The 25,221-nt window shown below is 46.9% G+C and overlaps 1 protein-coding gene across 1 annotated transcript in view; it reads left to right on the top strand.

Moving 5' to 3' along the window:
* Positions 1 to 9,687, top strand: part of LOC121279123 (cytochrome b5) — a 38,053-nt gene extending 28,366 nt beyond the window's left edge. Inside the window, exons 3-5 of the mRNA XM_041190074.1 lie at positions 6,184 to 6,213; positions 8,107 to 8,141; positions 8,825 to 9,687. Of these exons, the coding sequence (XP_041046008.1) occupies positions 6,184 to 6,213; positions 8,107 to 8,141; positions 8,825 to 8,906 (147 nt within the window). The 3' untranslated portion in view covers positions 8,907 to 9,687. The remainder of the gene's footprint in view (positions 1 to 6,183; positions 6,214 to 8,106; positions 8,142 to 8,824) is intronic.
* The last annotated feature ends 15,534 nt before the right edge of the window (positions 9,688 to 25,221 follow it).

The raw sequence follows: 25,221 nt of genomic DNA, 5'->3' as shown, positions 1-25,221 counted from the left end.
CTTTATTCAACTTTAACGCCTTTGCTTCAGAGTGAACTACCTCACTTTCAAACATAATGTAAAATTCAATCATATTGTGGTCACTCATCCCCAAAGGTTCTTTTGCAACAAGATTATTAATTAGCCCTTTTTCATTACATAATACTGTCCTCTAGTCGGATCCTCAACGTACTGCTCTAGAAAACCATCCCTAACACACTCCAGAAGCTCGTCTTCCACAGCATTAGTGCTCAATTGGCTTACCCAATCTAGATGCAGATTGAAGTCACCCATGATTACTGTATTGCCTATGCTACATGCTTCTCTCATCTCCTGATTAATACCATGCCCCATATTACCATTACTATTTGGTGGCCTATAAACCACTCCAACCAATGTCTGCTGCCCTTTGCTGTTTCTTAGCTCCACCCAAACAGATTCCACACATTGTTCTTCCAATCTGAGATCCTCCCTTTCTAATGCACTGATCCCATCCCCTATTATCAGCTTAACTCCGCCTTCTTTCCCTTCTTGTCTGTCCTTCCTAAACGTCAAATACCCTTGAATATTCAGTTCCCAGCCTTGGTCACCATGCAGCCATGTTTCCGTAATGGCAATTATATCATACCCATTTACCTCTTTTGCCTTTATACCATCTACCATATTGCAAATGCCGTGCACATTCAGGTAGAGTGCCCTTAACTTTGTCTTTTTGACATCATTCTGCATTCGAAGCATATCCAATACTCTGCTTTGTTTCTCCTGCCTTCTAGTCTCACTACTACTGCCTGTTACCAGCTTTACTTCCTTCCAATTTGGCACCACCCCTCAGGTTCCCGCCCTCCTGACAAGCTAGTTTAAACCCAGCCCAGCAGCATTAGCAAATCTCCCTGCGGGTATATCAGTCCCAGTCATGGTACTATGTAACCCATCCAGCTTGTACAGGTCCCACCTGCCCCAGGATCGGTCCCAATGCCTCAGAAATCTGATGCCTTCCCTCCTATACTAGTTCTCCAGCCAAGTATTTAATCGATCAATCCTCCTATTTGTATGCTCACTAGCACGTAGCACTGGGAGTAATCCTGAGATTACTGCTCTTGAGGTCCTGCTTTTTAATTTCCTTCCTAACTTCCTAAAATCTGCTTTCAAGGCCTCCTTACCACCCCCCCCCCATCACCTCCTCCTACCTATGTCATTGGTACCAATGTGTGGACCCCCTCCCCCTGAAGCATGTCCTGCAGCCGCTCCGTCACATCCTTGCCCCTGGCACCATGGAGACAACACACCGTTTGTCCTGAAGTCATGTTTACTGCTGCAGAAATGCCTGTCTGATCCCCTGACTATGGAATCCCCTATCACTATTGCCCTTCCATTCGCTCCCCCCCCACCCCGGCAAGTACAGCCGAGCCGCCCATGGTGGCACAGGCTTGACTCTGGCTGCACTCCCCTGAGGAACCATCGCCCTCATCAGCATTCAAAATGGAAAATTGATTAGCAAGTAAAATGGACTCAGCAGACTCCACTACCTGCCTGGTCCTCTTCGACTGCCTGGTGGTCACCCATGCCCTCTCAAGCTGTACGCTTCTGACCTGCGGCGTGACCACCTTCCTGCACGTGCTATCCACATATTCCTCTGGCTCGCGGATGCACAACAGCGACTCTAGCTACTGCTCAATTTCTGAAACCCAGGGCTCAAGCTTGTGCAGCTGGTGACATTTGCTACAGATGTGTTTGTCTGGGACACATGGTGCGTCGTCCATAACTTCACACACATTGCAGGATGTGCATTCCACTTGGCCAAGCTGACCTGCCATCCCATAACTCTAAAAATTATTTATTACACTTAGAGTAAGCAGAATGAGTAGAAAAGATTACTTGTAACAACTTTACTGCACTTACACTAACTTTATCTTACTTTGGTTTACTTTATTACTTTATTTCGCTTTGACTTGGATTTAACTTTACTTTCCTATTGCTAGTGTTCCTTTATAGAAATCCAAGTATCTATTTCTTTATAAATTATACATTTTTCTAGGTTTAAGCTATTTAAACACATTCCCTAACAGCAGCTTCTCACCAACCAATTAACTCAGTTTTCCTGTGATGTCACTCCTGGAATTTTAAAAACTCAGCCTGCTGCCCGAGTAGAGGTGTCCCTCACAGTTCCGGATGTCTCCGCTCCCAGAAGGTCATTCTATGATATCAGTAATACAAACCTTGCTGGTTTTCAGATCTTGTGGTTCAATTTCAGAACAGGATTTTCATCCACCAAGACGACATCAACTATTGATTCTATTCCTCACTCCTGTCAACTATAGGAATGTATGCTATTAAAATTAGGTTATTTGCTGGTATAATTTCATAATTCAAGAAAATTAATGGAATAACGTACATTTATATAATTCCTTTATTATAAAAATGGACCAAGATGGGGGTCAAATGGACATGAGTTGCCAAAGCATAAGTTTAAAGATTGGCTTAAGAAAGGATTTAAAAGTGGTGCAAGAAGTGATGAGATGGAGAGATTTGCAATAGGATTGAGATTACTGAAGTTAATCATACAACCAACGATTAAGTGAGTGAGAGGTGCCAGAGAGAATATAAGGCTGGGGGAGAAGCAAAATAAAAATGGAAAACGATGGAAATTCTCAGCAGATCTAACAGCATCTGTGGGAAGATAAGTAGAGTTAACAGGTGGAATTTAGCGTCCCCCTGGAGGATCAGGGGGTGCCGTATGCTCGGGTGGAGGGATGCAGGATGGAGATCCCAGCTCTTTCCAATTTAGACCTGGGTAGGAAGGCTCGAGGATGACCTTCATACTCAAAGGCCAATTGAGGCCCTTAAGTGACCACCTTAAGGAAGACTCGATGGCCTCTACTTGTCACCACTGATATTTAACCAGAGGTGGGTGGGAGCCATGCCATGGGGCTTACCACCAGGGCAATAATTGACGGAGGCACCTGCCAGTGGGAACAGAGGAAGCCAGAGTAAGATCCCCACCTTTTTAAATCATGCCCCCCCACCAGCCAAACTAGCCAGGGTATTCTTGTCTGGCCTCGGCAAGCCCTTTTCCAAAGGCTGCAGTGACAATTCATGGTGTAGGCCACACTGGTGGTGGCATCATTCCTGGTAGTGGTGCTGCAGGTACAGGAGAGTTGCCAGCCTCTGATTGGATGGCAGCTTTTGGAGGCAGGACGCCAGTCTTCCAGCAGAATTTCCTAGGGGATGTTCCCCTTACAGGAGCCAGGAACCCCAACACTGACAAGGTAGGTGCCTGCTCAACTCCCATCGGCACTCCCAGAAATGGCCATGGTGAGGTTGCTGCTCATTTTCCAGCAGGTGGAAGGACCTCGTGCCACCACCAATAACTCCACCTAACGTTTCAGCTTAGTGCTTTTGGTTCTGACGAAGGTCACTAACCTGAAACATTATCTCTGTCTCTCTCTCCACAGGGAGTGCCTGACCTGCTGAGTATTTCCAGTGTTTCCAGTTTTATTTCGTGTTTCCAGCATCTGCAACACTTTATTATTGTAGAAAAGAAGCATGGTGGAGGGACCCTCGGGAAAATCTGAGTTAAATTTCGCCTAGCAGTGCGTTCATTCATGTGTTCTCACAACTTCATGTTAGAATCTCTCCAAACATGTTCCCACCACTTCCGCAACATTGAAACAGCCCGGATTGAAGTCACAGATGACATATGTGACTGGCTGTGGTGCACTCTGTCCTCATCTTTCTCAACCAGTCGGTAGCCATTAACATGGTTGACCATACTATACTTCTGTGACACTGCTCCATTTTTTAACTGGGTGGGACTGCCCTCATTAGGTTCCATTATCATCCAAAGTGAAAACGGAAAATGCTGGAAACATTCAGCAGTTCAGGGAGTGAGTTAATGGCCAGAATCTTCCTATCAGAATCAGAACCCCTTGTTCCTACCCTTTTTTACGGCACTAGCTGCCATATTCTGGTAAGTAGAGTTTAAATGTCCCGAAGCTTCTTTGAAAAGCCGTGGAGAGAAGCAATGTGGGTAGAATGGCAGCTGGATAGGGTGGTGAGGTCAGGTTGTGGGGTTGGGGAATGGGTCAGGTCGAGGGGTCAGGCGGGGGGAGTTCAGTTGTGCAGTCAGGTTGGATCTGGTCGGGGACCCTGGTGGGAGGAGCGTCGCCTAGTTGGGGGGGAGGGGGATAGGAGGAGAGTCGCCTGGTGGGTGCTAGCCTGGTCGAGAACGAGTCGGGTGGTCAGGTTGGGTCAGGGGCATTAGGGGAGGGGTCGGGTCTGGTGTAGAGCTGGGGGGTTTGGGGGAGGTCAGTGAGTGATTGGGAGGTCAGTTGTATAGTTACCCAGGAGTTAGACTAGGATTTTTCTGTGTAACATTTCCTGCATAACTATCCAGTAAGTCAGAACTATCCAAAGTCTCTGACTGTAACTCAGACTTTCGGAGGGTCCCAGGGATCATGGGAATTGCTCATCAGAAGTTCACACTTCCTAGACAATTCCCATGGAGTCGTTGCATTGGGACATCTGAGGGGTTCCATAGCACTTCTGGGGAGGTGTGTCCGATGTACGTCAACCCGCTGACAGGAAGATCTGGGCCAACCTTTCAGTTTGATTATTTTCATCAGTATTGGAAGAAGTTAGCAATTTTGTGGAGGTGGGGGGAGGGTGGAGATGAAGGAATAAAAGGGACAGTCTGTTTGAATGATTAAATGACAAAAAGGATGGTGCAATGATAACAGCGGTAGGAATGGAACGATAAAGAAACAAAAGATGGACACAGAGGAGGTGCAAATGACAACAGCAGAAACATTACCAGCACCTGCCCTCCAACAAAAAGAAATGCAGCAGTTATGAGCTGAAGTTGTTGAACTCAAACTGGCACCAGAAGGTTTTAAAGTGCCTAATCGAAAGATAAGGTGTTGTTCCTCAAACACGTAATGAGCTTCACTGCAACAGCATAGGAGTCTGAGGTCAAAGGTTTTTGAAGAATTAGAATGGCAAGTGACTAGAAGCTGGGAGTCACTTTTCTGTTCAGTTGCTTGTCTCCTAGAGGTGTATTCTGCCACCACTTGGCTTGTGTTTTTTGCTGATTGCAACTTAACTATTGGGATGCTCAATGACATTACTGAGTTGATGGAGGCTGGAATTATTAGCCAATATTTCAAGTGATAGTTTGCTTTGTTACTCTTGACAATTGATTCTAATATTCTTCAAGGGCAATTTCATGGGTCCAAGAGCCATTGTATTGAGAAAGCAGTGATCGATGTGGAGAGAGGCAAATCGTTTCCTGCAATTCTGTTAAAATGTGTGTCACTGAGTAAAAGCAAATAATTAGTCTGCGTGTATTTTATTCATTGATGCAACAGAATGGATATGACTTTAAAAAATTGTACTGCGGCTTAAGTTTAACATTGCTGCTTTTCCTTCGAACAAAGTTTTTTGTTTCTGACTATTTTCAACATCATGTCTTTGCAGACTCTTCAAAAGAACCTAAAAAACCTCTTATTTGTGTACTCTCATACTCATTTATTTATTTCCTTTTTAAAATATTTAACCACTTCAGCCTTTGAAAAGCTATTATGACTTCTGCTTCCATTCCTGCTTCCGGTAGGGTGTTAATTGTCCTTATAATTTTCAGCTTCAAAAAATCTTATTCTCCTACCCTCACCCTCCCTTCTTATGGTTTTGACCTTAAATTAATGTTGTCCAGTTGCTGATTCACTAACTAGTGGAAATAGTTTTCCTGACCTGCTTTAGTTTTTCATTTTGTATATAATTTACTGCCTTCTAATTATTCCTCTCAAAATGTCTTATCACCTCACATTTCTCTGCATTAAATTTCTTTTTGCATCCATCTGCCCAATCTACTAATTTGTCTGTCCTCCTAAAGCTATCACAGCTTCTTGTTTTAGTGTGGTCTGCTAATTTTGATGAAATGACCCTTTAAATTCTAAGTCCAGGCCATTTATAGGAAATAAATCGGGGTTTGCTGAATGATCTTCAGGAGTTCAGCAATATTATTAGGTATGTGAATATACCAGTTTCTAACAATCAGTGTAAAATGGAGAGGTAGGTATAGGACTCAGATGATACAGGTTTAAATCATGGTTCAATAGGCAACTTTTGAGTTGAAACCTTTTGAGGCAAGGCTATTGGACTCTCAAAATCAAGTTTTAACATTTACTTGTTTTATTTTTCTAATTCCAGGATGATAGAGCTGCTTTTGAGAAGCCAAAGGTAATGTGATCTTGTTTCTATTACAACAGGGTTATTTCTATTTTTGTTAAACATGATCAGTAGCCATCTGTTAAAATCCAATTTGATATCTTGCAAGCAGTTGACAGATTTCAGGGGAGCTCATTAAAAATTACATTGTATTCCATGTTTGAGAAGTATATTCATGATTGCTGTCTGCCTGCTCACAGGATCCCAATGTAGAGCAAGTAGCAGCCACTGAGCAAGTATGCTACCTATATAAAAATATATTTTGAATCTTGCTACTTGATATTTCTGTTTGCTTTAAAGCCAATATAATTGAAGGGTAGGTAAAACGCATTCCTCAGGTAGCCTTCCAAAGAAAGCGCTTCCATAGAGACTAGCATGTTTCCGGCAGGACAGAAGTTTCATCTACTTTGGAATTAGCTTTGGAATGTAGACACTATCCAAATATGGAAGGTGAGCTTCCTGGACTGTACCAGGGAGTTGTACTGATGTGGGGCTGAGATTTGTTGCAACAAGCTTTGGAGTCAACCGTAATGGGCAGAAGAGGAAACTTTGAGCTGCCTATAATTAGCACCCCCATTGGTCTTGCACTGTGAAACCTTCTATCATTTTAATTTCCCCTGACCTGCACCCTATCACAAATGTTTCCTTTCATTGTTTTCCCTCTTTTACTTGCTCAACCCTACTACATTTCTAACTTTTCCCAGTTCTGATAGATGATCATGCCTGTGTGCCCGCTCTTATGCCATCTCAGCTCTTTATCCCACCCCCCCTCCCCCCCACCACCCTCGCTGAGTACTTCCAGCATTTTCTGCTTTCATTTCAGATTTTGCACCCTCCCCAGATCTGCTGATTTTTTTTTTACATTCTTTCATGGGATGAAGGCATCATTGACCAGGCCAACATTTGTTGCCTTTCCCTAATTGCCCTTGAGAAGTTGGTAGGTGAGCCCCCAACTTGAACAACTGCAGTCCATGTGCTGTAGGTAACCCACAGTGCTGTTAGGGAGGGAGTGGCATGAGGTCAAAAGTTCAGGTAACTTGTTCCACTCTGCAGTGCTGGGCTCCTGCTCTGTTCTCCTTAACACCAGTCCCCTACTACACTCTGTATACCACATTAAATACAGTTTACAGCATTGGTGCAAGTGTAGTCACTGTTGTCATGTCTCCTTGGTGTGAATGGAATTAGTCTCCTGTTTCTGCAGTTAAAGCTTTCAGTGGGCTGGGGAGGGGGTGGTAGGAATAAAGCCAAATTGATTGAAAAGTAAGGAATATCTTGCGTGTGAATCACAGGCAATACAATTTTTTTTAATCGTTTCAGGATGTAGGCATGAGGAACATTTATTTCCCATCCTTCGCTATCCTGCAGAAGTGATGAACCACAGAGTAGTGCTTTAGTACTGAGTTGTCTGGCCACTCCATAGGGCAGCTAAGAGTAAACCACATTAGTGTGGGTCTGGAGTCACATGTCGATGTAGGGCAGTAGATTTCCTTTCCTAAAGGATATTAATGAATCTGTTGGGTTTTTACAATATAACAGGTTTATGATCACTTGTACTTGTGCTAGATTCTATTTCCAGACTTTAAAAACTGAAATTAAATTCCCATCTGCCAAGGTGGAATTGAATTTGAGTTCTCTGGGTTATTATTTCAGGCCTTTTGGGTTACTGATCTAGGAACCTAATCATTACACTACTGAACCCCTATATGGTGTATAATAAAGCAACTAGAATTTTGCAGTAAATCAGATAAAAAGCCCTGAAATGTAATCGGGGCAACTACATGGGCAAAAGCTAATGCAACTGGTAACTTCGTGCATGTTAAATTTCATTTTTTGCTTGCAGATCAAATCTCCCTGATTTGAGACTTTTCATATTCACGAGATAACGTGTTGGTCTTTCTATTATAGGAGCCAGCTGTTGTCATATTGGAGCCTGAATCAAGGTACAAAATTGTCTGTAAACAATTATCCTTTTTTTCAACGGAGTTGATGTCTTTCTTTCGTAAAGCATATTGGAGCATTGACTTTCGAATAGTAGATAAAGTTTGAAGTATAGTCAATTTTCATGACAGTGCTTTCTATCCTCATACGTATTTATAAATCATAATCTAACAAGCATTTTTATTAAATTAGAGCTGACCTGATGGCTGTGTCTAATTCACCACCTATATTTTACTCCATTCTGGTAATTTTAAGCTCAATTTTTTTCAGTGTTTTCCATCTAAATTTTTGTTTTGCTTTTTTTTTTCTTGACAAATTCCAACAGTTTGAGTTCATTTCATTCACAGGACTTTATGTTCTTGCAGCATTCCCATCACCACCTCTTTTTTTCCTTCCCCACACCTGTCCTAACCACTTTTTATGGTTGAGACCAGTTAACTCCAAGCAGACCCTGGAATGAACCTGAGGAAGGTTGGGGGGGCGGGGGAATTTCCCCTCAGTTGTACCAATATTGTAAATGCTTTATTTTATGCTAGAGTTCGGTAGCATTTGATCATGAACCAATGGGTTTGTTTGTCATGGCTGTTTTTGCTTAAAGATACGCTAACCAAACGTTTAAGTTAATAAATAAAAGTGGCTCTTATATCATGATGTTTTTGATCCTGAGGCTGTTCTTTTCTTGCAGTTGGTGGTCCAGTTGGATAGTCCCAGCAATAGCCGGCTTGACTGTGGCCCTCCTATATCGCTTTTATGCAGCTGATCAGTAAACACTATGTATAGAAGAGATGTTGGCAATATTTCATGTTGATTACAACCTATTATAAATTAGTTCAAAATGTGAAAATTGTTACGGTTTATATGGGCAGTTCCCTTGAAGAATTACATCATATCTGCAGCCCAGAAACTGACCCATTTAGTCTATCTCAGCATTTGTACTCCACGTGAATCAACTCCCATTCAAATTACCTCTTCCCGCCCTCCCTCTAAAATCCCTCAATTCTCTTCTCTCTAATGTATTCATCAAGCCTCTCCTTAAATGTGACAGTGCTATTATTTTTAACCATTCCTTGTTGCAGTGAGTTCCACATCCTCACCACTCTGTGTAAAGAGAATAATACCGACTTTGTCATAGATGGTCTAGCACTTGTCTTTCCATGATTGGAAAATGTTTCCTTCAAAATCTCAATGAGAGAGGGTAGGGGTTAGTAATCTAGCATAGATTTCACATGACTGTACTTAACTGAGAGAATTGAACCCAGAATGGGTCAGGTGCAAGAATTATTTCCCATCTGATTTATCATAATGCAGCTGTTCCCATCAGTAAGTTTCTTAGTGAATTGTTGAGGTTTTTGACGTGTTGGGAGTGCCTTTATTATTTGATTCACTGTGCCTTTTGTGTGAAGATCCCAGATGTGCAAAGAGAAACAATTCTGAACAACTAATATAAATCTGTATTGTATATAATCACATCTGCTGACAAGTGTATTTTTCAATATAGTAATGAAATCATGTACATTTTTACAAATAAATACATACAGATAAATAGTACATCCAAAGCGCTTTTTCTCACCTTTTGTTGACCAAAATTAGATTAGAATTTTGAGCATAAAACAGTTCAGATTGTGCTTTGTTTTCCAAATTTCTTCTTTGCCAAGCTGCTGCTGCCTTGCAGGGTTTCTTCTCCATGAGCAGCCTCCAGCACCTTCCTTAAGTAGCCATTATTCATGTGCAAGAGTTGATGGTGAATGTTGACACGCTATTTGTATTATATTAGTGCCAACATACCAACGTACTGAGGTCAATGCCAGTAGGATGGTGGTGGCTATGGAGACCTTGGTCCAGGACATTGGCCCTGCACTGTTGTAAGGGCTGAACTCCATCACCGGTGCCATAGTTGGCCTCCAACAATGTCAACCTAAGAGGGGTGCAGGGCAGCTCGATCGCACTCTAGCTTCCCCTTCTGAAGGAGTCAGCCAGGGGTCCTCAGGCACCCATAGAGAGGAGAATCAGCTGGTGCACACCCCAAAAGCATCCACCAGGTGACTCCGGGAATATCTGGCCCATCTGAATCCCCTCTTCTGGTGACCTCCAGCAGCTTCAGCTCCACAGGCCGAGGAGGGTGCCACTGCCGCACAGCAGGAGCCCGAAAGCAGGCCGGGCCCTTCCAGGTCTCAGCCCTCCAGAGGACAGCTAACAAGTTGATCACAGACAGGGTGTAGCAGTCAGCAGGCTGCCTCCACCTCCGCTGTGGATGGCGAGGGAGAACCAAGATGTAGCAGCAGAATTAGGGAGGTGAAGTAGGTCTAACTCTTTTGAGTCAACCAATTAAACTATTTCAACAAAATAAGGGATGAAATAAACAGCCCCTAAGTCAGGTCAGCTGTAGAACCAAGGACAAAGTTTAAAGGAAACTTATAAACATTAAATCAAAATGTGGTTAAAGGGGTCGATAAAACACCTCAGTCCCCGCGGTGCCCACCGAGCATGGAAGGCCTCGAGAGTGCCGGCAGACACCGCGTGCTCCCTCTCCAGGGACATAAGGCCACGAACGTAGCCATGGAAGAGGGACGGACAATCAGGTGGTCACCCGCTGCCTGGACTTGTTAATGGCCAACTTGGCCAGGGCCCAGGAGCAGGTTCACGAGGAGGTCCTACTCCTTCCCGACCCCCTCCGCACCGGGTGTCCATAGATCAGGAGCGTGGGGCTGAGGTGCAAACAAAACATTAATAAAAGGTTTTTCAAGTAACTGAAAAGAGTGCAGCCTACCACACCCTATATAAGCATGGTCCACGGACTCCACAAGACCACAAAAAAGGCAGGAAGTCTGTGGAGTCTGTGAACCTATACATTCCCTTCTTGTAGGGGACTGCTGCGTGCAACACCCTCCAACCCAGGTCCCCGATAGAAAGGGGGAGGACACCTCCGTAGAGGGCCTCCCATCGGGGGCCTCCGCCGCCGGACGGCAACATGGCACGCCAGGGCGTGTCCGGGCGGCGGACAAGGGCGAGAAAATGGAAGGTGTGCAGCAGCGGTCCATGCAAAAATCTCCTCTGCACCATGCCAAATGACACAGGGCATGCCCCCGAGGCGGCTCATATTGCAGGGCACCGGCGTCCAAGGAAGGGCTTGGAACCTGGAGCCAATGTGGAATTCCATCCGAACAGGGGAACGTTCAGCAGGAAGACCACTGCGCACCTGGGGCTCTTCGAGACCTAAAATTACATTGGGTCTGAGCACGACCGTCCTTAGGTCTTGGATAGCATTGGCCGTGAGCTGGACACGCACAGACAGGTGACGCACCTACTCCTGTGGGAGCATCCAGCCCACTCTTCCGCCACCCAGCACATCCCTGATCCTGGTCACCCTGGCAGCCACAGCCCTCCTCTCCGCCAGCCACTGGAAAGGACGGAGGGGCGGATTCCTGAGCAGCAGCTCTCTAACGATAGCCGCTACTCCTGACGGGGGAGAGCTGCGTCGCGGGGCGACTATTTTCCAGACTTTGATCAGGTACTGGTAAAAGACGGGCAATGCCTGCAAGGAGCCACCAAGGCCCCTCTTTCTATAAACAGGAGCTGCACGTCATAATTCAGGCCGTGCACCTGACAGAAGAGATACATCATCAGGTCACACCATCTATGAGGAGGCTAAACATAAAGGTATCGCTGCAGGATCTGAAGGTAGAAAGTCTCCACCTGTGTGCGTAGGCACACTAGCGCCTGACCACCCTCCCTAAGCGGGAGACTCAGAACCTCAGCAGCGACCCAGTGCAATCTTTTGTCCCAGAAGAAGTCGACTAGCATTCTCTGGATTTTTGCGACAAAGTCCTAAGAAGGTGTAACTCTTTTGGAATTAAACAATTAAACTAAATTAACAAAATAAGGGATAAATCAAGCACAGCCTCTAAGTCAGGTCAGCTGTAAAACTAAGGACAACGTTTAAAGGAAACTTACAAACATTAAACCAAAATGTGATTAAAGGGGTTGATAAAACACCCTAGTCCCCGTGGTGCCCACCGGGCACTTAAGGCCTCGAGTGCCTGCAGACACCACGTGCTCCGTCTCCATGCACACCTGGCCGCGGAAGAGGGACAAACAATCGGGTGGGATGACCCCCTCGATCGCCCGCTGCCTGGACCTGTTAATGTCCAACTTGACCAGGCCCAGGAGCAGTTTCACGAGGAGGTCCTCCTCCTTCCCGACCCCCCTCCGCACCGGGTGTCCATAGATCAGGAGCGTGGGGCTGAAGTGCAAACAAAACATTAATAAAAGGGTTTTCAAGTAGCTGAAGAGGGTATGTAGCCTACCACACCTCATAAGCGTGGTCCATGGACTCAACAAGACCATAAAAAGGGCAGGTGTTCTGGGAGTCAGTGAATCTACACATTCTCTGATTATAAAGGACTGCTGCATGCAACACCCTCTATCCCAGGTCCCCGATAGAAAGGGGGAGGACACCTCCATAGAGGGCCTCACAACGGGGGCCTCCGCCGCCAGACGGCAACAAGGCACGCCAGTGCGTGTCCGGGCGGCTGGCGAGGGCAAGAAAATGAAAGGTGTGCAGCAGCAGTCCGTACAGAAAGCTCCTCCGCACCGTGCCAAATGGCACGGAGGGCATGTCCCCGAGGCGGCTCATTGCAGGGCACCAGCACCCGAGGGAGTGTTCGGGGCTTGGGGCCAATGTGCAATTCTGTCCGAACAGGGGAACGCTCAGACGGAAGATCACCGCACACCTGGGCCACCTCGAGACCTAAAATAACATCGGGTCCGAGCACGACCATCCTTAGGTCTCGGATGGCATCGGCTGCACGCTGGACACTCACAGACGCGCAAGATGCCAACTCCTGCGGGAGCATCCAGCCAATCCTCCGCCACCCAGCACGTCCCCGATCCTGGTCACCCCGGCAGCCACAGCCCTCCTCTCCGCCAACCACTGAAAAGGAAGGAGGGGCGGATTCCTGAGCAGCGGCTCTCTGACGATAGCCGCTACTCATGACGGGGGAGAGCTGTGTCGCGCGGCGAACATGTTCCAGACTTTGATCAGGTGCTGGTAAAAGACGGGCAATGCCTGCAAGGAGCCACCGAGGCCCCTCTGCTCTATAAACAGGAGCTGCACGTCATAATTCAGGCCGTGCACCTGACAGAAAAAATACGTTGCCAGGGCACACCATCTCGGAGGAGGCTAAACGTAAAGGTATCGCTAACAAAAACAGAATTACCTGGAAAAACTCAGCAGGTCTGGCAGCATCGGCGGAGAAGAAAAGAGTTGACGTTTCGAGTCCTCATGACCCTTCGACAGAACTTGAGTTCGAGTCCAGGAAAGAGCTGAAATATAAGCTGGTTTAAGGTGTGTGTGTGGGGGGCGGAGAGATAGAGAGACAGAGAGGTGGAGGGGGTTGGTGTGGTTGTAGCGACAAACAAGCAGTGATAGAAGCAGATCATCAAAAGATGTCAACAACAATAGTACAATAGAACACATAGGTGTTAAAGTTAAAGTTGGTGATATTATCTAAACGAATGTGCACACACACACACACACACACCTTAAACCAGCTTATATTTCAGCTCTTTCCTGGACTCGAACTCAAGTTCTGTCGAAGGGTCATGAGGACTCGAAACGTCAACTCTTTTCTTCTCCGCCGATGCTGCCAGACCTGCTGAGTTTTTCCAGGTAATTCTGTTTTTGTTTTGGATTTCCAGCATCCGCAGTTTTTTTGTTTTTATCTCTGTAAAGGTATCGCTGCAGGGTCTGAAGGCGGACGGTCGCCACCTGTGTGCGTAGGCACATTAGCGCCTGATCGCCCTCCCTAAGCGGGAGACTCAGAATCTCCGCAGCGAACCAGTGTCATCTTTTGTCCCAGAAGAAGTTGAGTAGCATTTTCTGGATTTTTGCGACAAAGTCCTAAGAAGGTGTAACTCTTTTCGAATTAAACAATTAAACTGAATTAACAAAATAAGGGATAAATCAAGCACAGCCCCTAAGTCAGATCATTTGTAAAACTAAGGACAAAGATTAAAGGAAACTTACAAACACTAAACCAAAATGTGATTAAAGGGGTCAATAAAACACCCCAGTCCCCGCGGTGCCCACCGGGCACGGAAGGCCTTGAGAGTGCAGGCAGACACCGAGTGCTCCCTCTCCAGGGACACCTGGCCGCAAACGTAGCAGCGGAAGAGGGTCAAACAATCGGGCGGGACTCCCCCATCGATCGCCCGCTGCCTGGACCTGTTAATGGCCAACTTGGCCAGGCCCAGGAGCAGGTTCACGAGGAGGTCCTCCTCCTTCCCGACCCACTTCCGCACCGGGTGTCCATAGATCCGGAGCGTGGAACTGAAGTGCAAACAAAGCAGTAACAAAAGGTTTTTGAAATAACTAAAAAGGGAGTGCAGCCTACCACACCCTATATAAACATGGTCCACGGACTCCACAAGACCACAAAAAGGGCAGGTGTCCTGGGAGTCCGTGAACCTACTCATTCTATGATTATAAGGTACTGCTGCATGCAACACCCTCCAACCCAGGTCCCCGATAGAAAGGGAGAGGACACCTCCGTAGAGGGCCTCCCATCGGGGGCCTCCACCGCCGCACGGCAACAAGGCACGCCAGGGCGTGTCCGGGCGGCAGACAAGGGTGAGAAAATGGAAGGTGTGCAGCAGCAGTCCGACTAATAAGGTATAACTCTTTTGAGTTAAAACAATTAAACTAAATTAACAAAATAAGGGATAAATCAAGCACAGCCCCTAATTCAGGTCAGCTGTAAAACCAAGGACAAAGTTTAAAGGAAACTTACAAACCCTAAACCAAAATGTGAATAAAGCGGTCAATAAAACATCCCAGTCCCCGTGGTGCCCACTGAGCATGGAAGGCATCAAGAGTGCCTGCAGACACTGCGTGCTCCCTCTCCAGGAAGTCCTAAGAAGCTGTAACTCTTGTGGAGTTAAAACAATTAAACTAAATTAACAAAATGAGGGATATATCAAGCACAGCCCCTAATTCAGGTCATCTGTAAAACTAAGGACAAAGTTTAAAGGAAACTTACAAACTTTAAACCAAAATATGATTAGGGGGGTCAATAAGACACCCCAGTCCCCGCAGTGCCCACTGAGCACGGAAGGCCTCAAGAGTGCCAGCAGACACCGTGTGCTCCCTCTCCAGGAAGTCCTAAGAAGCTGTAACTCTTATAGAGTCAAAACAATTAAACCAAATTAACAAAATTGGGATAAATCAGGCACAGCCCCTAATCCAAGTCAGCTGTAAAACCAAGAGCACCCAAGAAGGTGTAACTCTTATTGAGTTAAAACAATTAAACCAAATTAACAAAATTGGGATAAAACAGGCACAGCCCCTAATTCAGGTCAGCTGTAAAACCAAGAACAAAGTTTAAAGGAACCTTAAAAACTTTAAGCCAAAATGTGATAAAAGGGGTCAATAAAGCACCCCAGTCCCCACGGTGCCCACCGAGCACGGAAGGCCTCGAGTGTGCCGGCAGACACCGCGTGCTCCCTCTCCAAGGATACCCGGCCGCGAACGTAGCCGCGGAAGAGGGATAAACAATCGGGCGGGACTCCCCCGTTGATCGCCTGCTGCCTGGACCTGTTAATAGCCAACTTGGCCAGGCCCAGGAGCAGGTTCACGAGGAGGCCCTCGTCCTTCCCGACCCCCTTCTGCACCGGGTGTCCAAAGATCAGGAGCGTGGGGCTGAAGTGCAAACAAAACATTAATAACAGGTTTTTCAGATAACTAAAAAGGGAGTGCAGCCTACCATACCCTATATAAGCATGGTCCATGGACTCCACAAGACCGCAAAAAGGGCAGGTGTCCTTGGAGTCCGTGAACCTGTTCATTCTACGATTATAAGGGACTGCTGCATGCAACACCCTCCAACCCAGGTCCCCGATAGAAAGGGGGAGGACACCTCCATAGAGGGCCTCCCATTGGGGGCCTCCGCTGCCGGACGGCAACAAGGCACGCCAAGGCGTGTCCAGGCAGCGGACAAGGGTGAGAAAATGAAAGGTGTGCAGCAGCAGTCCGTACAAAAAGCTCCTCCACGCCGTGCCAAATGGCACAGAGGGCATGTCCCCGAGGCAGCTCATATTGCAGGGCACCAGCACCCGAGGGAGGGTTCGGGGCTTGGGGCCAATGTGGAATTCTGTCCGAACAGGGGAATGCTCAGACAGAAGACCACCGCGCACCTGGGCCACCTCAAGACCCAAAGTAACATCAGGTCCGAACACGACCGTTCTCAGGTCTTGGATGGCATCGGCTGCGACATGGACACTCACAGATGCGCGACGCGCCAACTCCTGCGGGAGCATCCAGCCTAGTCCTCCGCCACCCAGCACATCCCCGATCCTGGTCACCCCAGCAGCCACAGTCCTCCTCTCCGCCAACCACTGAAAAGGACGGAGGGGCGGATTCCTGAGCAGCGGCTCTCTGATGATAGCAGCTACTCATGATGGGGGAGAGCTGCGTCGCGAGGCAACCATTTTCCAGACTTTGATCAGGTGCTGGTAAAAGACGGGCAACGCCTGCAAGGAGCCACCGAGGCCCCTCTGCTCTATAAACAGGAGCTGCACGTCATAATTCAGGCCGTGCACCTGGCGGAAGAAATACGTCGCCAGGGCACACCATCTCGGAGGAGGCTAAACGTAAAGGTATCGCTGCAGGGTCTGAAGGCGGACAGTCGCCACCTGTGTGCGTAGGCACATTAGCGCCTGATCGCCCTCCCTAAGCGGGAGACTCAGAATCTCCGCAGCGAACCAGTGTCATCTTTTGTCCCAGAAGAAGTTGAGTAGCATTTTCTGGATTTTTGCGACAAAGTCCTAAGAAGGTGTAACTCTTTTCGAATTAAACAATTAAACTAATTTAGCAAAATAAGGGATAAATCAAGAACAGCCCCTAAGTCAGATCATTTGTAAAACTAAGGACAAAGATTAAAGGAAACTTACAAACACTAAACCAAAATGTGATTGGGGGGGTCAATAAAACATCCCAGTCCCCGCGGTGCCCACCAAGCATGGAAGGCCTCGAGAGTGCCTGCAGACACCGTGTGCTCCCTCTCCAGGAAGTCCTAAGAAGGTGTAACTCTTTTGGAGTTAAAACAATTAAACTAAATTAACAAAATGAAGGACAAATCAAGCACAACCCCTAATTCAGGTCAGCTACAAAGCTAAGGACAAAGTTTAAAGGAAACTTACAAACTTTAAACCAAAATGTGATTAGGGGGGTCAATAAAACACCCCAGTCCCCGCAGTGCCACCGAGCACGGAAGGCCTCGAAAGTGCCGGCAGACACCGTGTGCTTCCTCTCCAGGAAGTCCTAAGAAGGTGTATTTGCACAGCCTGGTCATGGGAATTAATCACTTGCACATAATGTGACTTTGTTAATAAACTCCCAAGAACGTCTCCCTGCCTATGGCTCCTTGTTCTGATGAGCAGTGCTCGTGTCACTCAGATGTGAAACCTTGGTCCCTGCACAAGATGAAGGCAGGTGCCTCAGTCCAGTGCCTCATCCCTGTGCTTTGTGCAATCTTCCCAGCACACTGCTGGCATGCCTTCACTGTCACTGGACACATCAGTCATGCCTGTACCTCGATGGGGCTTACCATTGCTGGGCAGGCGGCACAGAGTTCCATCGTTCTCCCTGTGTGCTCCCAGCACCTTTGAGTTGCGGTTGCCCTCCCGCCGCCATTTCATCAGCACCTGTGTCCAGCGACAGTCCTAAAGGGTTCAGCTCATGAAGGAAACCATAGAATGAGGAGATGTTAAAGCTCCCCCACTGCATTTCCATGATATGACCCTGTTCACAGAGCACAAGTGAGGTGCCATCTGCCAGACAGGAGTCAGGCATTCACATACGCTGTGTGGCGATCTATAGAGTGTCCCTACTGCATGTCATCATCATCCTCCTGGAATGTAGGGACTATGGGCATTTGCTGCATTTCCATGACAGGAGCCTTATCACAGTGGGTATGTGCGCTGCCATCAGCCAGACAGGAGCCAAATGTTCGCAATGTGAAGATCTATGGTGTCTCCATGTCGTCGTAACCTCCACAAATCTAGCAGCTATGAGGGCCTCCCAAGTGTGCCTGCCTTATCTGGCCAGTGCAGGGTCTCAACGTGTTGTGTGGCACTACCACCGTGCTAAATGGATAGATTTTGAACAGATCTAGCAACTCAAGACTGGACATCTACGAAGCATGTGGGTCATCAGCAGCAGGTGAATTGTCCTCAACCACAATCTGTAACCTCATGGCCCGGCATATCCCCCACTCTACCATTGCCATCAAGTTAGGGGATCAACCCTGGTTCAATGAAGATTGCAGGAGCGCATGCCAGGAGCAGCACCAGGCATACCTAAAAATGAAGTGTCAGTCTAGTGAAGCTACAACACAGGACTACTTGTGCTAAACAACAGATGCAGCAAGTGATAGACAGAGCGAAGCAATTCCTCAACAAATGGATCAGATTTAAGCTCTACAGTCCTAACATATCCCATCATGAATGGTGGTGGACAATTAAACAACTCACTGGACGAGGAGGTTCCACAAATATCCCCATCCTCAATGATGGAGGGAGCCCAGCGCATCAGTACAAAAGTTAAGGCTGAAGCATCTGCAACGATCTTCACAGCCAGAAGTGCTGGTTGGATGATCCATCTCAGCCTCTTCAGGAGGTCCCCAGCATAACAGTTGCCAGTCTTCAGCCAATTCAATTTACTCCATGTGATATCAAAAATAGCTAACGGCACTGGGTACTGCAAAGATCCATGACAGTAATCCGGCAATAGTGTTGTAGACTTGTGCTCCAGAACTTGCCGCACCCCTAGCCAAGCTGTTCCTAGCCAGCTACAACATTAACATCTACCTGGCAATGTGGAAAATTGTCCAGGTATGTCCTGTACACAAAAAAGACAAATTCAACCTGGCCAATTACTGCCCCATCAGTCTACTCTCCATCATCAGTAAAGTGATGGAAGGGGTCATCAACAGTGCCATCAAGCAGCACTTGCTTAGCAATAACCTGCTCACTGATGCTAAGTTTCGGTTCTGCCAGGGTCACTCAGCTTCTGACCTCATTATAGCCTATATAGTGTAATAGGCTCGAAGGGGGCTGAATGTGCCTCCTCCTGTTCCAGTGTAACAAACATGGACAAAATAGCTGAATACCAGAGGTAAGGTGAGAGTGACTGCCCTTGACATCAAGACAACATTTGACTTGAGTGTGGCATCAAAGATCCTTAGCAAAATGGGAGCCAATGCGAATCAGGGCAAAAAACTCTTCACTGGCACAAAGGAAGTTGGTTGTGGTTGCTGGAGGTCAATCATCTCAGTTCCAGGACATTACTGCAGGAGTTCCTCAGGGTAGTGTCCTAGGCCAAACCATTTTCAGCTGCTTCATCAATGACCTTCCTTCCATCATCAGGTCAGAAGTGGGGATGTTCGCTGATGATTGCATTATGTTCAGCACCAGTCACGACTCCTCAGATACTGAAGCAGTCCGTGCCCAATTGCAGCAAGACCTGGACAATATCCAGGCTTGGACTGACAAGTGGCAAGTAACATTTATGCCACACAAGTGTCAGGCAATGACCATCTTTAACAAAAGAAAATCCAATTATCACCCCTTGACATTCAATGGCATTACCATCACTGAATCCTTCACTATCAACATCCTGGGGGTTACCATTGACCAGAAGCTGAACTGAACTAGCCATATAAATTCTATGGTTACAAGAGCAGCTAAAAAGCTAAGAATCCTGCGGTGAGTAACTCATTTCCTGACTCCCCAAAATCTGTCCACAAGGCACAAATCAGTGTGATGAAATACTCTCCACTTGCCTGGATGAGTGCAGCTCCAACAACACTCAAGAAGCTTGACACATCCAGGATAGAGCAGCCTGCTTAATTGGCACCCCTTCCACAAACATTCACTTACTCCACCACCGACGCACAGTAGCAGCAGTGTGTACTATCTACAAGATGCACTGCAGGAATTCACCAAGGCTCCTTAGACAGCATCTTCCAAACCCACGACCGCTACCATCCAGAAGGCCAAGGGCAGCAGATAGATGGGAACACCATCATGGAAGTTCCCCTTGAAGTCACTCCATCCTGATGTGGAAATATATCGCTGTTCCTTCACTGTTGCTGGGTCAAAATCCTGGATCTCCCTTCCTAACAGCACTGTGTGTGTACCTACACCACATGGACTGCAGCGGTTCAAGAAGGCAGCTCACCACCACCTTCTCAAGGGCAATTAGGGGTAGGCAATAAATGCTGGCCCAGCCAGCAAAGCCCACATCCCATGAATAAATTTTTTAAAAAGCAGCACAGAGGATATTACCGGGGGTAGATAGGGAAAAGGACCAGGCAGGGGTGGGGAGAGTGGTGCTTGGGTCCTCAAGTGGCACAGTGGCTGGGCCGACAGGAGGATGGGGCTTGTGCTCATGTCCTTGAACAGCAGTATAGCAAGGCAGTGGCACATTTGGCTCAGGGGAAAGGAGGTGCCTGAAAGGAGCCAGGCTCCGGCCTTTAGGGCAGGGTCTGTCATTATAGTGGACTTAGTCCTTTGTGTCCAATGGGGGCAGCTGCACCACACATAGCAGGTCAACAGTCAGGGTGTTTGAAGCCCTATCGCACAAACTTGCTGATCCACGGCACTCCCAGATGTTCCAGAATAGTCCACTTTATGGAGGCACACCTGCACCTGCCTCCCCACTCCTGAAGCTCAGCATCTGCATTCAGATGAGTACTTTGGAGGGCTCTGCACTCTCTGGCAGGGACTCTTCTGCAGTCCCTGCCTCCAGCATCTGCTCCTGCTCCTGCTCACTTTGAATTGCAACTCAATATGTGACAACCTCTATCTCCCTCACACCCCAATGAAGTGTGTGTTTCTGAGGTGGTGGAGGTTGGGCATGAGAACTCTGAGGCATCATCAGGATGTGTGACCTCTTCAGTGGACTCCTTGTCCTCCTGCTGCTCCAGCTAATGTGTCACACTTGATTTACCTGTGGAAGATGAAGGATACGAATTTGAAGTGACATAGGGAAAGGGTAAAAAGTCACCATTGTGCAGATGTTGGTATTTCAGATAGCGTTGATAGCAAAGGGACATTAGTAATTGTTATGTGCCTGTGTGATTTCTAATTATATTACCAGTGTTGAGGAGACTCAGGTACAGGTTTCGATCGTTTATTCAAGCAATTGCAAGGAGGGCACCATGTCAATGCAGCTTGAGACAGTACTTAGCTAAACTACAAGTGTTCACCATATTTATACATTATTGGTCACGTACAAGAACAGTTTTAAGATTCCAATCTCGTCAACATATATGTTTACATTACAAGACATCTCTGGTAACAAGTACATTCCTATTTGTTTTCATCCATGCAGAGACCTTACCATCTGTTCTTCCCCTATCTGTTGAAGAGCACACTTAATCTTTGCTGTTACCGCCATCCTCTGAATACAGTCTGGCTCCAAGGCCTTCCTGTTGTTTGCAGGCCCTTAAGGCTGTGCAAGGTTCATCTGGTAACCTTTAACTGCCAATGTGATTGGAGATTTTATGTAATTCATTCCCTTTCAATAAGTTCTTACTCTACTCCTATATTCCCCCTAATAATTACTGTACCCCTTTATTTCCCCCTAACAACCAGGTATCCACAGGACACCCATCACCTCACCACCAATGGCCATGTACTCTGCCATCCTGCTAATCTCCATGGTCCTCCTATTCCATTGCAGCCAGGGTGGCTTTTAGTGAAGGCCCACCCCTCCCCCACCTAGATCTCTGGAGTTCTCTGCTCTCCTGCAAGGAGAGAAAGCAGAGCGTTATGGGTGTTAGAAATGGATTTTGTGGAGAGGAAGGAATGACAACATTTGTGAAGGGTGATTGTGAAGGGTGCTGTGAGTTGGCAATAAGATGAGCATGAGAGTCAGTGTTGGGAGTTCACATTGGGATGTGAGGAAAGGCTTGGAGAGAGGGCAATAAGTGGAGCTGCAAGATGCGTTAGTCTGAGGAGTGTGGTGCAGGTGTATGCTGTGGAAGTCAGAGTGTGAGAATGGCATCTCAAAGTGTGATGCCACCCACTGTTCCAACTTTAGTGAGGTAACCGAACCTCTTGCAGCATTGTACCCAGGTACGAGGGACCACAATCTTGTTGTTCACTTCCATTCCCGCCTGCTTGCTTTGAAAGGCTGGTCTCCTCCTCTCATCCATGCAGAAACTGCGCTTCTCTGCAGATGCTTGTAGCCCACAGCAGGATCTCCAGGAAAGACTTTTAGAGAAGAGAAGGGGTGTCTTCCCACGTGTTACTTTCCATTCCTGTGATTCTTAAGACTTCAACAAATAATTTGAATTCAGCCACTCGGATCCCTGCCAGGATTCCTTTAAGTGGAAATCCTTCTATTGACAGGCCCAAGTCGTCATCACGCCAGCTCTGTGGTTGGGAAACGCCAAAGTGGAATGCTGCTGCTGTGGTTGAGCTAAAGAGAGCCAAGGCATAGCCCATTCCTCGGAAAAGAAAATCAGCTGCTCACTTGCCCAACGCACCAACCCACCCACCACACACACACCCCCGCCCCCCCAACCCACTCCAACAACCCGCCCTGCTTTGAGTGGGCCTAAAAGGCAGTAATTCAGCCCAAATTTTCAAAGCACATTCAAAGTATCAATAAAGATTTGTAATGCATCACTGTAACACTGAGTCATGGGTCCTTGAATCTGTTTGAGTTTGTATAACCGGTAGCAAGATTCCATTGCTGAATCTTCCCATCAAGAATTTCATTCTTTTTGTGGTTTGAAGTTGTCCCATTCTGGTTATCATTGTAGATCCTGTAATTATTATAAATGAACTGCAGCTGCCCCATTTTTGGCTTGCTTTCAAGTACCAGATCCAGCTCTTGGTATATTGATTATATATTCATCAGATCTCTTAACTTCTTCAGGTCACTCCAAATAATTAATCTCTATCTCCTTATTCTTCAATTACTGAAAAGATTCTTCCTAATTAGCTGATTATCTAAATGGTGAGAGATTGCGGAGCTCTGAGATGTAGAGGGCTCTAGGAGTCCGAGTGCAGCAATCGCAAAAGGCTGGTATGCAGGTGCAGCAAGTAATTAGAAAGCTAATAGAATGTTATTATTTATTGTGAAGGGACTTGAATGCAGAAGTAGAGACTTTATACTTCAGATGTACATGGCACTGGTGAAAGTGTGGTGGCCTAGGCAACAGCAGGGAGCCCATTTGGTGCTGGAAGGGTTAATGAGAAATTGAATTGTATGCCTAGGTCTGAGAGGAAAATACTACAACCTTGAGACGAATACAATCTTGTCTGACCACAGTTGTAGGATGAGCCCTGGGACATTCCATTTTGTTCTTTCTCAGGCCGAATGTAATCAGTGTTGTGATAAGCAGCTGCATAACCAAACATCTGTTGTGAGGGAAATGGAAATTTACCGGAACATGGATCAGTCAGTTAACTTATACAAATAAGCGGATAGGTTTGTTATGAAACTTACTGACTGGATGTAAAAATACTTTTAACAAGTCTGCATGTATCCTGCTATGAGACTGTACAGTAGCTCTCATTGTGCTGTCTCCCTTGTGCACAAGTAATAAATGGGGTTTCTACATACGAGATGATGCCTCGGTGTGATTAATCTCTGACATTTTCTTGGAGGTCCCACCGAGATGACTAACCCCTAGGGTTGCGCCACGAAGCACCAGCATTAGGACCTCGCTGTTCAAGGACTCCTCAGTCTGCGGCAGCCCGATTTGGGCTTCTGGGGTTTGTTGACCCGCGATCTGTCTTCGCCTGCCTTTGCTGACTCTTAGGATAAGTCATCTATTTAAGTATTTAGGAGATTAGATGTTGCGGTCTGAAACCGCTCTGGCCAGGATATACATGGTGTCGGTAACATCTGGAGTTTAGGATATACTCAGAGTCGGTAGCCTCTGGAGTTTAGGATATCCTCGGTGTCGGTAGCCTCTGGAGTTTAGGATATCCTCGGGGTCAGTAGCCTCTGGAGTTTAGGATATACTCGGAGTTGGTAGCCTCTGGAGTTTAAGATATATTCGGGGTGGGTAGCCCCTGGAGTTGGTACTGAGTGTTTGTGTGCGTAATTGCGGCTCGGGTCCGGGACCCCTTGAGCGTGTGAGTGGGCTGATTGATGAAAGTACATTGTGGGTCGGGGACCCGCCAAGGACTTTCTTAGTTATTCGATAGAGAATGGGTAATATAGCATCAAAGAAACCCTAGGTTTCCCCTCCAAAGGGAACCCCAAATGCTTATATATATGTCCATTATGGACCTGAAAGTGTTTCTGTATGGGTTAAGTGGACCCAAGGTAAGGGAGAGATCTTCCCAACAGATGGAACTTTTAATCGGGATAGAATTGAGTGCTTAGCATACGTTTTAAGGGAGGTAGAGAAGTCGGGTAAGAAGAAGGTTGGTTGGCCTGCGTATGTCCAGTGGAAGGATGAAACACAGAGGCGGGCAGATGAGTCGATGAAAAGGAGTCAAGAATGTAAGAAAAATCGAAAGCAAAGCAATAATATAGGGGAGTCCAGTATCCTAGTCACGCAGCGAACCACGCAGCCCCCAGCGCCTCTGTCATTCGATGATGAGCTCAGCGATCGGGACTGGCCTGGTCTACGGTCCCCTCCTCATTATGATGATCATGAACAGGTTCAGCCCCCGGCTGCGGCTTCCCCACTGGCTCTGCCGCCTCCTGGGAGCGCGTCAGAACCTGATAGTACTACAGGTGTCCAAACCCGATCCCGCTCCCAACGGAGACGGAATTCACATTCAGCCCTCCCAACCAACCCTTCGTTCCCCCGGCGCCGTGTTGCAGCTGCCAATGAGAGCATACCCTAATCCTACAGGTGGTCAGATGCAAGTCTACCATCCATGGACACCTTCCGAATTACAGGCGATTGTTGAATACTTTCCCGACCCTAAAGAGGGAGTTGAGACGTTTATGCAGAAACTCGAAATTCTCCACAAATGTCATAACCCCAATTGTGATGATATAGATATGGTTCTTGATACTTGTCTGGGTACCCAGCATTGGCGACCAATTCG

Source organism: Carcharodon carcharias, chromosome 6, assembly GCF_017639515.1.
Source record: "Carcharodon carcharias isolate sCarCar2 chromosome 6, sCarCar2.pri, whole genome shotgun sequence".
Classification (NCBI taxonomy): domain Eukaryota; kingdom Metazoa; phylum Chordata; class Chondrichthyes; order Lamniformes; family Lamnidae; genus Carcharodon; species Carcharodon carcharias.
Note: the sequence above shows the minus strand (reverse complement) of the source record. Positions and strands in the feature narration are given on the sequence as shown.